At 45.1% G+C, this 13379-nt stretch overlaps 4 protein-coding genes across 6 annotated transcripts; 3 read left to right on the top strand and 1 right to left on the bottom strand.

Moving 5' to 3' along the window:
- Positions 1-1212: 1212 nt before the first annotated feature.
- On the top strand, positions 1213-6826 carry LOC108655552 (uncharacterized). Of its 2 annotated transcripts, none has more exons than XM_089262965.1 (4): positions 1213-1427; positions 2346-2587; positions 5211-5507; positions 5564-6826. In XM_089262965.1, the coding sequence occupies exons 2-4, from the start codon at positions 2543-2545 to the stop codon at positions 6464-6466; spliced, it is 1245 nt and encodes a 414-aa protein (XP_089119091.1). In that variant the 5' UTR covers positions 1213-1427; positions 2346-2542; the 3' UTR covers positions 6467-6826. The 2 variants fall into 2 exon arrangements, with proteins under 2 accessions (XP_089119091.1, XP_089119090.1); XM_089262964.1 differs by having other exon boundaries at positions 1213-1563.
- A 77-nt stretch (positions 6827-6903) lies between these two features.
- Positions 6904-8203, top strand: Pgam5 (Phosphoglycerate mutase 5). 2 transcript variants are annotated; one of them, XM_018108151.3, is made up of 2 exons: positions 6904-7551; positions 7651-8203. In XM_018108151.3, exons 1-2 carry the CDS (start codon positions 6994-6996, stop codon positions 7957-7959), a joined length of 867 nt encoding a protein of 288 aa, XP_017963640.1. In that variant the 5' UTR covers positions 6904-6993; the 3' UTR covers positions 7960-8203. The 2 variants fall into 2 exon arrangements, with proteins under 2 accessions (XP_017963640.1, XP_017963639.1); XM_018108150.3 differs by having other exon boundaries at positions 6907-7551; positions 7648-8203.
- Positions 8204-8331: 128 nt separating this feature from the next.
- On the top strand, positions 8332-9640 carry LOC108656176 (uncharacterized). Its single transcript, XM_018108149.3, has 2 exons — positions 8332-8951; positions 9017-9640. The coding sequence occupies exons 1-2, from the start codon at positions 8499-8501 to the stop codon at positions 9482-9484; spliced, it is 921 nt and encodes a 306-aa protein (XP_017963638.1). The 5' UTR covers positions 8332-8498; the 3' UTR covers positions 9485-9640.
- On the bottom strand, positions 9016-13342 carry LOC108656161 (protein MMS22-like). Its single transcript, XM_089262960.1, has 3 exons — positions 12824-13342; positions 12144-12754; positions 9016-12084 (listed from the first exon to the last, which is right to left on the bottom strand). Exons 1-3 carry the CDS (start codon positions 13159-13161, stop codon positions 9674-9676), a joined length of 3360 nt encoding a protein of 1119 aa, XP_089119086.1. The 5' UTR covers positions 13162-13342; the 3' UTR covers positions 9016-9673.
- Between the last annotated feature and the right edge of the window lie 37 nt (positions 13343-13379).

Raw genomic sequence — 13379 nt, 5'->3', positions numbered from 1 at the left:
TCTTCCCGGGCGCAAGGTTCAGGGTGTAGCCTAGTCGAATACTCCCGCTTAAAGCATTTTATATATATATATATCGTATATATGTATATTACAATATATCGTATATCGTATATCTATATACCTCAACACTGGTTGAGGGGAGTCCAAAAGCTGATCACTTGCTACCCTGATGGCACAATCTATTTTTGATTGTCTTCGAGACTATATGGTTTCTATATAGCCGGCGCTCACTTCCGGTTCTAAAAGGGGCGCAACTAGCGTATGCATATATGTATATTTGTGTGAGATGGGGGGCGTGGCATAGCAACAGCTGTATTTACTTTTTAACTTTCTCACTCAATTCGATTTTCATCTTCATTTGCATCATCGACCCGATCCGTTATTCTGATTGGCTTTGCGGTTATCTATAGCCGCAGCTGTGGCACCAGCAGCAGCGGCAGCAGATCTCAGAACCTCAGCGAACCTCAGCGAACCTCACCGAATTCTAACCCCAGCAATGCAGCGAAGCGCAACGATCGGTTTCGGAGTGGAATTCCCTTGCCTCAAGCATGAAGCGAATCAAGTCATAAACACTTTGCATATTCTTTACCTTCCCCGTTTGGCTGGCGTTTCTTTTCGTTTTCCCTTCTTTAGTGGCAGGTGGCACATCTTTTTCTAGCTCTTTCATGAAAGACTTCATACCTTAGCAGTTTCCTAATCAGTAAAACGCTACTGAATACAAGCAGAGATAAATTCACTTGAATTATCCTGCTCTTAGACACCATTTAATTCGGTTCGATTCGATTCGGATCGTGGGCTTTCCACTAGTTGCATTCAGAGTTTTCGAGAACAGCATGGAATAGTTTGCAATGAATATTTGAAATATGCAACGTTTACAACTCTTTAAAAAGTTTCGAACTGAGAAATTTCATATTCATGTGCGAAACAATAATAATGAAGTTTTTGTATGCATATAGGAGTTGATACAGTTTCTCAGCAACTACTGATTAATATCGTCTGCCTTATCATTGCATTGTCTATAATTAACTGAAAAAGTATTGAGAGCAGACGAGAAACCGAGAAAACTTTGCTCGTCTTGTGGCAAGCGAGAGCGAAAGAGAGGCAAAGAGAGCGAGAGTGTGCCGACACTGGGTGTAGCTGTGTGAGAGAGAGTGGCAACATGGGTGTGCATGGGTGTGTGTGCTTCGCTGCTATAAAAAGAAAGCGCGCTCGCTTTCAGCGCTCACTTTTTGGTTGCAGCTACCAAAACGTTGTTGTACAGGCAAACAAAGAATTCAATAAAACACACAAGAAAATTAAATCAAAAACTGTTTCGTACTATTTTTTTTTAATATATACAAATTTTGTATAAGAAGTGTTGCAATATTTTGAATATTCAAAATACACATATATTGCCCAAGTTCAAGTGCATTTGCATTGAAGTGAAAGTACGTAGTGTAAATCCTTAAGGAATTCCATAAACAATAAAAGCCGAAAGAGCGGAACCCACTAGTAGCATCAACAGTACACACAATTCAAATACAAATCATCTATTTAAAAAGATATATAAAAAACCAAAAAAGCGTGAGTGTTAAATTGCAGCGTTCCAGCTGTGCCGCCATTTTTAATTTGCCATCCTGTTGCTGTTGCCATTTTGAGCTGCCTACTGTCAACTGTGCAAAATTTATCGATAGGACGCAGTCAAACTAAAAGTTCACATGACACGCAGCCTGTGCGCAGGGGAAACGGGCATGCGAATGTGGCAGGGGCAAGTGTAATTTACAGTGGGAAAATAAGCAAGAAACAAAAGAAAACGGCTAATGAGCCGCAGCACCAGTGGCAGCGGAGCGGCGGGGCAGGGCCGTAGCAGCAACAACGGCAAAACGAAAATTTTCTAGTTTATGTAGTTGGGACCTTGGCACTGCGCATGCGTACCAGCCTATGCCAGAGTCAAGAGTTCAGGCAAGGTGGCATCGCTCTATTTTTTTGTTGTTTTTTTTTTTTGTGTTTGTGTTTTTATTTCTTGTGCTGCGAGTAATTTAACTTTTTTTCTTTCTTTTGGGGCAGGTCTGTTTTTATTTCCAGCTTTTTTGGCTCTGACTGTGGGTCACAAAAGAAATGCTAAATAATAATACAACAAAAATACATACATATATTGTGTAGCAATGCTAGGGCACAACACAATGGGCGCTCAAACGAAACAAATTTTCATTGTTATTATTATTGTTGTTTTTGTGGCTGTCTTCGAGAGTAGCGTTTCTTTTCCGTTTAGTTGTTTGTTGTGGTTTTGTTTCATTTCTTTGTATTTTATTTTTGCAAGAGCTGAAATTTCGCAAACTTTAATTGGCCTTTATTTACATTTACAGTACCCGAAGCGTTTGCTTATGCTTTTTTGTTGCCGGCAAACCTGAGGTTCAACTTTTCAAATTTAGAACGCGACCATTTGTGGTGATACCTGAGTCTTATACGGGTCAGTGTCGTCAATTCCAGCGAGCGCTTTTCTAAGTAACTTACAAAACTGCAAGAACAACAACAGCAAAACGTACCAAATCCCATTAACAAAATGACCGATGTATCGCATGAATTGGGCGCCCTACGCTTTGTAGTGGTAAGTAATATCCTCTAATTAAAAACAATAATGAATAATTCGAAAATTGCAATTGCTATGTACTAATTACTTTTTACTTAAATAATAGCAAAAAATTGCACCTCAAATAAAAGTTAGATCCTTGGATATAGATAGATCATACTCATATAGCAACCAACTAAATTCGAATCTATAGATTATGTCGCTTCGAAATTAGTCATTTATGTGTATATCCTTCGAGATGTGCTCTATTCCAAACCAAATTCACAGTTCATGCATAACTAATCGCTCTAAAAAAAGCACCAATAAAATATTATAGCTAATTGGCTAAAAGTTTGGTCGCTTTATAACAAAAGGCATTTGCGGAATGCGGCGTACAGACTAAAATCCCTAAGTATATTTAAAAAAAGAGAAATTTTCACATTTTTTATTTTTATAATTCCCATGAGCATTATAATTGTATTGTATTATTGTTATATTGCACACATATCTCGTGCGACAAATACCTCCAAATTATTTATGAGCGAAAATAAAGAAAAATACGAAAAATGTCAGATGCCAACAGTTGTTGGTATGAAATAGCGAAAGAAAAAAACAAAAAACGGCGCGATTAAAAATCGTTCAAATGAAATAACATAAATTTCCAAGTTATTTTGCGAAAACAGTCTTCAATTTTCAGTGCCTTTGCTTTAATATGTCGCCAAATGAATTACCAAAAGAGCAGAGTTATGTGTGTATGTGATTATATATTCATTTTATATATATGTACATGTGTGTGTGTGTGTGTGTGTATATATATAAATATATACACATATGCTTGTATTGTGGCTGACAAAAGAAACAAATTTTTTGTCGCTCTGTGCAAAAGATCAAAACACGGAAAAATTCTTGGCAATGACCATCGTTTGAGTTGAAATAGCAATGTTATGTAGCCTTATGTATTCTATATATATATATATATATGTATATACTTGTATGTATATATACCTCCAAATCGAGATACATATGTATATACGAATCTCGCTGAGTGACAGCAACAAATCGAAATGTTTTTAGTTACAGTCGCAGATGACAGTCGATATGCGCATTGTCGCAGCTTTCGAGCAACCTCTGCTAAGGCTTTGGCCACTGACTCGCTCATTTGCGGCATTTCGACTCCTAGACTTGGCCATAAATTGAGCTAGTTTAATGCAGTTATTAAATAAATGCAAACATCCCAAAACATATATAGCCGGTTTTTGATGTTTGCTTAGTTTCACGTGTTAAATTTTATTATTATTATTTTTATATTCATTATTTCCCAGCATGTGACAAAAACGCAATTTTGATTTCAATTGAAATTTATGCATTTTCTCATCACAGACTTTCACCTGATGCAAATTTACTGACAAATATATGCACATACAGACATATGTATGTATGCTTGCATATGTCTGTATGTATGTATACAGACAAGTAGCTATGGTTTCGTATAGAGCATAGTGAATATATAACTTTTTGGCAATCGGCAAATTCGTCTTGCTTAACATTTTCATTCATCGGGCGGATTTGATGCGCATTTCATTTATTTATTTTTATTATCGAATATATGAATGAAAAATCATGAAACAAACGGAATGGCGTCAGCCAAATTGATTATTGACAACAACGTCATTGGCTTGGATAACATTCATTTGCTTTATTTACTAATCAAATTTTAACAAAGATGTTTTTCGAAATAAACAACAGAATGAAGAAACAACATAAGCATATATTCATATATAGAGACATTCATATAAATATAGTATAAATTTGTTCAAAATATGTTTTGGGCAAACAAAAATACGTTGGCAAAAATTGGCCATGAAGGTCGTTTGCTGGTTTTTAATTTTAATTCTATTTATTTGGGCTGCTTGCTTTTTTTTTTATGAAATTTCTTTTGTGTCTGGGATTGAGGAAGTGTAGTGTCGTGGTGTAGTAGTGCAGTAGTGCTTTATACGAATTTTCGTTCTCATCAAAAATTTGTTTTTATTTATGGGCCGACATTTGCGCATTCCTTTCGTCCCATTTGCTTGTACACTAAATATATATGTACATATATGTACGTATAAATAGTATAGAGAGTAGAGTACATTTGTATTTACATGTGTACATGTTGCTCATGGCTAAAGCATTTTGCATTTATTAAATGAAAAATGAAAGAACATGTAAATTTGTTGTTATTTAATTACAGCTCATTAATTAAACAACTTGCCACGTGTCCGTTTTCAATTCAAAATTGAAAGTGTGCCGCCATTTCTGGTTGGCAGTGCGACACAAACTCTTAAACAGCCTGGCAGCCTGCATGTAATTGCAGACTTCAAGATTTAAGATCTGGCAAGGCTTGTCTTGAGAATTTGGCGCTATTGAGGATGTATTTTGGTCGAAGAGAACCATAGAACGGGAATTATATAATATGTACAGCTATTTATACTCAGCGTTTTCATTAAGCTAATATGATATATGTTTTAAAAATTTAAAATAACCCGCCAAGTCAAACTGCCTGTCAGTGCCTGACCGGCTTAGAGCAGCCAGCACTCTGGCAACACTGGCTTAAGCTTAAATCTTTTTTAGGCTTCCTTTGGCAGCGTCGTGATTGAAAGAATTTGTTTTTGCCTTGTTGCAGGACTCGCCGCTATCATCAAAGGTGGCCATGTTTAACAACCAGGCGACACAGCATAAGCAGTCGCAGTTATTGAACCCATTCTCGCACGACGGACGCGCACCGTCGCCCAAACCGACTTTCTCCAAGGATCAGTATGGAAAGCCGCTGGCCGGCAGTCTGACAGAGATGCGCGGCCAGAAGGCCAATATGCATGTAATGAAGGAAATGCTGGAGCTGTGCCAGATCATTGACTCCGAGGGCTATCAAGTGAAGGACGAGCCCACCATGCGCGTCATACCCTTTGGGGAGTTGTTCAACGTAAATTCTATTCTCATATAATACAAGAATTTAGTCTGAGCTAATCTTTCGTTTAGATTTATAACTACATTTCGGACAAAGTTGTTGGCATCCTGTTGCGAGCCCGCAAGCACAAGCTATTGGACTTCGAGGGCGAGATGCTGTATCAGCGACGCGATGACGATGTGCCCATCTTTCTGCTTCGACCCATTGCGGAAATTCGCCGCGAGTTGAATGCCAAGGTTGAGGAAATTAAACGGGGCGCCAGTCCAGCGCCTCAGTCTACATCGGTGCTGCTCGACAAAAGTGCACACGAGCAGAATCTAAAAGTGCTGGAGGAGAAGCGACGCGCGTCCAAGTCACGTACACCCTCGCCGGCTGTCAAGTCGAAATCAAAATCAAAATCACCTTCGCCTGCAGCTGCCGACAAAACGGAGGTCGTACCAGCTGAAGCTGCAGCAGCAGCAGCAGCACTACCAGCGGCAGCTCCCGTTGCAGCAGCAGCAGCACTACCAGCAGCAGCTCCCGTTGCAGCAGCAGCAGCAGCAGCACTACCAGCAGCAGTTCCCGTTGCAGAAGCGGCTGCCGTTGCACCTACTGCAACAACAGTTGAGGCAACTGTGCCAACTGTTGTCATCGATCAGCCGCCTGCAGTGGAAAGTGTAGCTAAAAAAGAAGTTACGCCAGAAGCTACAATAGAGCAGGCACAGCCGGCAAGCGCATCTCAAACGGAGGCAGCGCCCCCCGTAGTTGCTTCGACTATTACTCCAGCTGCTGCTGCTCCTGCTGATGCTGCTCCAGCTGAAGCTGCACCAGCACCTGTTGCTCCTAGTGCTGCTGCAACTGAATCCTTAAATGAATTGCCCACAATTGTTATTGAAGCCAGCGCAACATTTGTTCGCACGGTCAGTGTTGAGCCGGTTTCGGAACAAGTTTCAGGGCAGACATCAGAGCAGGTGGTAACAGCCGAGAATGCCTAAAGTAAAAAGAGCGCATGGAGTTCAACAACCGGACTTTTGGGAACGTTTTGAAATAATTCGCAAACTAGTAAAGCGGCAGCTTTAAATTGCAGTAATCTAGATTTAAAGCATAGTTTAACTTTATAATTAGGTGTTTAAACAGCACTGAAGACACTAAAAGAAGGAAGAAAAACAGGCAAAGATAGAGAGAGAGCAACTATTTATAAATAAATAATGAAACGTAAACATACATACATATATAAATATACAACGTAAATGTAATACAATATATAGACACAGTATTATATAAAACTCATACTTATTAATGCATGATTATTATATAATATGTTGGTAGTAGTTTAATAAAGTGTAAAAATCCAATTTGAATTTAAACTTTCGTTCTGGCGTTGCCACTTTGCAAACGAGCTTTTGGTCGTTCGCAGAAAAATGGCAGCCCCTAATGAGTGCATCATCAGCTGTTTAGTCCCGCATTTTTCTTTTGATAAATGCGACGGTCATTTATTTGCTACTCCGACAATCAGTAAATAATGAGAAAGTTCGCAGCTTTTGCATGTGGCACTGGTGCCGGCTTCGCCGCCTACTACTTCCAAAAGCTACGGGATCCTCTACAGGTGGTGCACAATTCATGGACGAACAGCGAGAGACATATTAGCGAATGCGCCTTATGGGACAGCAATTGGGATTTCCGCGACCCCAAGAGCTTGGCACGGCCCATGAAGAACGATAAACCTCAGGAACAGAATCGCTATAACGCCGATCTGGAAAAGAATACTTCGAAATATGCACGTCATATCATTCTAATACGGCATGGGGAATATCTCGATGTGGGTGAAACGGATGAGACGCACCATCTAACAGATCGCGGTCGGCTACAAGCTAAATATACAGGCAAACGTTTGCACGAGCTTGGCATCAAGTGGGACAAGGTGATTGCCTCAAATATGGTGCGGGCGCAGGAAACTGCAGAGATCATACTTGATGAAATCGACTTCGACAAGACCAAGGTGAAAAGTTGCTCGTATTTACGTGAAGGCGCACCAATACCGCCTCAACCACCTGTTGGACACTGGAAACCAGAAGCCTCGGTATGTTGTCCGAGTTGAATGAAATTATGTTTATTTTGATTCCATAACAAATTTAAGCACTGATCTTAACCCTTTACCATTTGGCTTCAATTGCAGCAGTTTTTCCGGGACGGTGCACGGATTGAGGCCGCCTTTCGACGGTACTTCCATCGTGCCTTACCCGATCAGGAGAAGGAGAGCTATACATTGATTGTGGGACACGGCAATGTAATACGTTACTTTGTTTGCCGCGCATTGCAATTCCCGGCAGAGGGTTGGCTGCGCATCAATATTAACCATGCATCAATCACATGGCTTACGATTAGTCCGTCCGGCAATGTTTCGATCAAATATTTAGGCGATACCGGCTTCATACCCGCCAAGCATTTGACCAATCGCATACCACGAGAGGCCAAGAACGTTGTCTAACTGTAATCTCGAGACGTATAGCTCGCGATTGCTCCTTCCCAAAAGGCTGGTATGCAACCCCAACTATCAGAATGCAATAATAAACATACAAATGCTTTTGTCCATAGATGACACTAGTTTTTGCCATGAGCGTAAATAAATTGAAGCCTATGCTATTTCACATTAATGAATTGAAAGTTTTTGCCTATAACTGGCACACAAAAATTGTAAATTAAAGCTCAATAAATAAAAGTGATTTTACATATGTGTCTGTCAATTGCAAATACGATATTAAATGTCAACTGAAAGCGCGGCAATCTGCTGACTATCGATATAAGCAGCTGACTATGGCTATCGATACTGCATGCGCGCATGTGAATCCTAAATGAAATTGTTGTTGCCTGTCCACTTGCATGCTGAAACATGCAGAACTTATTGTCGTTCCAGTTAGTGTTTTTATCATCGCTGCAAGATTTGTATAATTGCAGCTGGAACTGGAGTATTCACTTTTGTTATTAAATACTGTCAATGAAAACATAGGAAAAACACAAACAGAGAATATGACGGATAAAACATTTAAACTGTCTTTAAGGAAAGCGCAGGCCATCAGCGATAAAGATAGCGATCTTCTCTTACCAAATGCAACGAAGAAATTGCGACGTGTTAAGCGAAAATTGTTGAAAAGGAAGATACAACACAACTGGAAGGAGGACGAAATTAACCGTTTGATTGCTGCTGTGGAGATGGAGCCATCGATTTGGATGGAAGGACCGCTGCAGTATAAGTCAGCTAGAAAGCACTGTTGGGACGCTGTTGTGGCCCAGCTGGCTATCGCCGATGTCGACGTGAACGAGGCCAAAACCAAATGGTCCTCGCTTCGTGTCACCTTTCGTCTAAATTTAAGCAAAATGAACAACGCTAGCTCGACGAACGGCAACACTGTTGTCTGGCGATATTTCAATCAAATGTCCTTCTTGAGCTCCAGTTGCCAGAATAATCAATCGAATGTTATGGTAGACTATTTATCTGTTTATATTTTAATAGAGCTGCAATTAATTGCTTTGCCTTTCTCTTGCAGCTCAAGGAGGAGTTAAATACACCTGTGCAGAGTCCATTGCCTACGATGGACAAGCGACGACGTACACGCGGCCGTCCTAACTGCTCCTCCTCTACTTTACTGCCGGCCTCGATCAGCCTTTCCTCTGAAACTCCAGCATCTGAACCTGCATCGATCTCGCCGAGACCCGCACCAGCACCGGCTCCGGCAAATCCTCTATTATTACCTACTGACGTCCCAGCCAGCCCGGAATTCTCTTCATCGCCAGCACCACGCTTATCCACGCCTGCTCTTGCACCCTTGTCGCACGTGTCCGCTGTGCTAAACGACGGTGTTGACGATGGGTGCTCCAAAGCGGACGCCAATGCCGCCTTTTGTGATTACCTTTTGTCTGAAATGCGATCTCTTTCCACGGAGGAGGCACGCGCGCTGCGGCAGCATTTAACACGCACCCTGTTGAACTTCATGGAGCGTGTGTTGGAGATGTGATTGAAGATCGCTTCCAGAAAAGAGCCACCTGAACTTATTTAAGCGAATTCCCTAAGACTTATGTCATGACGATAGGTTAGTCAACGTTTATCTTTACGGCTTTATCAACTGTTTATTTATTACTAGAATACCACAAATATATTTGTAAATACTTTATTAACTAGCCTTATATATTTGTAAATAATTATGTTAAGCAACCTTGAGCACCTGTTGCAAGCGCTGCAGGCATTTGCGTATGCCCACATCCTCGCCAGCGCCGCGTTTCAGCTCGACGCTGTGCGCCTGCTCCCGCACAAAGCCAAAGAGCGGAGCAACCAGTTGCGGAGCTCGTTCCGCCAGCTTGATGAGCATCTGGAAGTAGAAGTAGGTGCAGTGCGCCAAATGCTTCTCAGCCAGATTGCGTATATCAGCCGAACAGATGTCGCGAGCAGCTGCAGAACGCTGGAACTGGGACAAGTTGACCAGAACAGCATAGAGACTGAGCACCTGCACCCGACTGGGCTCCAGTTCGCCAACGAACATTACGTGCTCGAGCAGCGGCACGTGAACTGCTCGCAGCAGCGTCAACAGCTGCGCCTCTGCCTCGGCACCCAGCTCCAGGTCATCCAAGCCCACAAAGAGCTGTTGCAGCACAGTAAGAATGAGACCCACATGCGTGCCCGCCTGGCTGCGCTGCACGGCAAGGAATTGATTCGCCAGATGCTGCAGCACAAAGTGCGCCAGTTCGCCATCGGAGTCCGCTTGCAGGAGCGTGGCGTATGGACGCGCCACCAGCTTCACGTTGCTGGAGAAGCCAAAGTGTGGGGTCCAGTGCAGCACGAGCTGCTCCAGCGTGCGGCTGAGATAAGCATCTGTGCGATATGGCAGGCGTCCAATGCCCTGCAGCAGCACTGGAAATATCTTGTGCAACAGCTGTGGCAGTCGTCCCTCGGGCGCAACGCCCGCCTGCAGCTGAGTCGTGAGCAGGAAGCGCACCATGGCCAGGTGAAAGAAGCAGCTGGGCTTTGAGCGCACATAGCAGAGCGTCGGACAGTTATAAATCACAATTGCCAAAAAGTTATAGAAGCGGGCTCCCACCTCGGGCCGCTCCTGCCGGCTCTGTGGCGCTAGCCACTGGTCAAAGTGCGCCACATAAGCATGCAGCTTGTGGCTGAGCTGCATGCGGACGTGTGCCAACGCCTCGTGCTGCTGGGCTCGTCTGCCCAGGGCGCCGAAGAAAGCGCACAGCGGCTCCCGATCTGCCAGCGAGTCTGCATCCAGGCCCAAGGCGCACACCTCCTCCAGCTGGAGGACGAACGGATTGAGTGCGAGCACCGCCTCGTGCTGTGCATTGAGCAGCACCAGAGACTTGATCCACACCTGAATGATGAGCATGCTGGACGGCGGCTGGCCACCTAATGTCGTGTCCCGCAGCACATGGAGCAGCAGCTGCGCACTAGCTGCCGTATTGACCGGCTCGGCACCTTGGAGCAGGCTCTCTAGCAATTTCTTATCCCTGTCCAGTGCCACGAAGTCGGCAGCAAGCTGTGGCAGCCAAGTGCTGTATCCGCTGACATACTGCACGCGCAGCTGTGGAAGCACGTGCTGCTGCAGTGCATCCCACATGCCAGCGGACATGTTGGTCCTCAGCTTCTGGGCAAGCAGATGGAGAGCTTGCCAAACACGATCCTGGGCCGCCTGTGCACTGTGCTCTATGTAGTGGGCTAGCCAGGGCGCCAGCAGCAGCTGCTCCCCACGTGCAAAGTCATCGGCCAGCTCGAAGATGGGCTGCAGCATGGCCGCATAGATGCCGCCCACATCCGTATCGTTGCGCACAGTCGCCAGCTGGGCGAGCAGCTTGCTCACATACTCATCGAGCGGCTGGCGACGCTGCGCGTGCAGCAACAGAACAGCCATGTGTCCTTTGGCCGCCAGCTGGCGGCGAGCCGGAGGCAGCTTGTCGTAGGCCAGGCAGAGCAGCATTTCGCGCAGCTTTGGCGCCAGCTCACTAAACTCACCATAGGTGAGTAGCAGGCAAAGGAACAGCTCAATCACATGATGTATGCCCGACTCGTTGAGCGCGAGCAGCTTCGCTGCACTAAACTTGCTGAAGATCCGTCCAAGGAGTTTCTGGGCCTGATTACCGCGGCCAAGTGCCGGCAGCTGCTGCAGCGTTTTGCCCAGCAGCAGGGCGAACAGCGTAAAGCTGCTTAGATTCAAGTCATCCGGCAGTGGCTTGGCCAGCAGCGTGCGATAGCGCTCCAAGTAGGCTGATCCACTGGCGCATATCAACGGCAGCTGATCCAGCTGAGACTGGCCGCCAAAGTTGCAGTTCAGCGATCGATGCAGGCACTCCCACAGCTGGCAGATCACATCCGTATCGGGCTGCCCCCAGCGCAGCTGCAGCGGCGCCAGCAGACAGAAGTAGACACGCCGCTGCTGCTCATCCGGCTGGCAGGCCAAGAATTGCCTCAGCAGGCAACCAGTCTGGAGCACCTCGGCAGACACTGGCGTTGGCTGCAACAGCTGTATGCCACACGCATCGTAGGCGCCCAAGCGGGCAAGGCTCAGGCGCAGCCAAGCGTAGAACTCATGATAGGCCAGCGCAGGCGCAGCATCCACTGAAAGGAGACTCATGTCAAGCACTAGCAATTCGGCAAAGATCACTTAAAACTCTTACGCTGCTTCTTGTGCCGCTGCATGGCTCTGTGTAGCAATGGCCAGAAGCCAGTGTCCGTATCTATATCTGCGTCTGTTTGCTGCTGATGCGGATGCTGATGCTGCAGCACCAGCCACAACTCCTTGCAGCAGCGGCACATAAAAGCCGAGCTGTGCAGCAGCTCAGCGCTGTGTTTGCTTCTGTAATAGAAACTGGCGCAGAGCACCAAGTCGTCCAATGTGCGCTCCAGTTGTGACAAGTACACGAGCTGTGACGTCGCATCGAGCTCTTGCAATTTGTGCAACAGGCACAAGTCCAGCAGACGCCATTCGAGTGCACCGTGATAGAAATGATAGGCCGGCGCCTGGCACTCATTGCCCTTGGAATGCTCCGCAAAGTACAGAATGCGCCATGTGTCCGCGTCCAGGCAGCTATTGATTAGCTCGCGCAGCTGAACGATAGCTGGCGCTAGCAGCTGCAGCTGCTGTTCGTCCACCTCGTGTAGCAGCCAGAGATAGTAATGAGTGACCTGCTGGCGTGCCTTGTACCAACTGCTGGCAGCATGCAACGAGGACTTGGATTGCAGCTGCTGCTGACCTGCGACGGCTGCGCTGAGCTTCTGTATTTGCTTGCTAGGCGGATATAATAGATGAGTACATATATTTCATGTATGTTTATTGGTGTCTCTCTATATTACTCACCACGATTCGCCATGTACATAGCGCAAGACAGCGCAGACTTGCAGCTGTTCCGGCTCGAAGTCAAAGCACAATTTTTCCAGCCGGCTGCGTGGCAACGGCGCCCTTAGCGCGTAACCATTGCGCACGAAACTATGTTGGGGAAAGTCTGTTTGTGTCTTAATAGTATCCCTCCCACCGCAGTTAAACTCGGGCAGCAGCTCCAATATGCACTCGTCATGATCAAGGTGATCATTGCTTTGTATCTCCTCTGCTGGCTCTGGCTGTGGCTTTTGTGTTGCTTGTAAGAAGGCTGTGAGTATATCCTCATCGTCGTCCGATTGGAACAGATCATAATCCATTCTAGCGGCTAGCGATCTCCACGGTTGCTCTTTCGCTATGACGATTCCATTTCCCGCAGAGATCAACTTTAGTGAGTGAGTTAAAAGACCGCCACTGTTATGAGACCCTTCAGTTATTAATGTTAATGTTAACTAACAGCTCTGTTCTGGCGCTTCGTTTTCGGCTGTGCTCTTTTTTGACATGGTTTGGCGGGCACTTGAGAAGTTGTAGAAGTTTT

Source organism: Drosophila navojoa, chromosome X (genome assembly GCF_054131105.1).
Source record: "Drosophila navojoa isolate 15081-1374.11 chromosome X, UAZ_NAV_1.0, whole genome shotgun sequence".
In the NCBI taxonomy this organism is placed as follows: Eukaryota; Metazoa; Arthropoda; class Insecta; order Diptera; family Drosophilidae; genus Drosophila; species Drosophila navojoa.
This window is presented reverse-complemented; position numbering and strand designations above follow the sequence as displayed.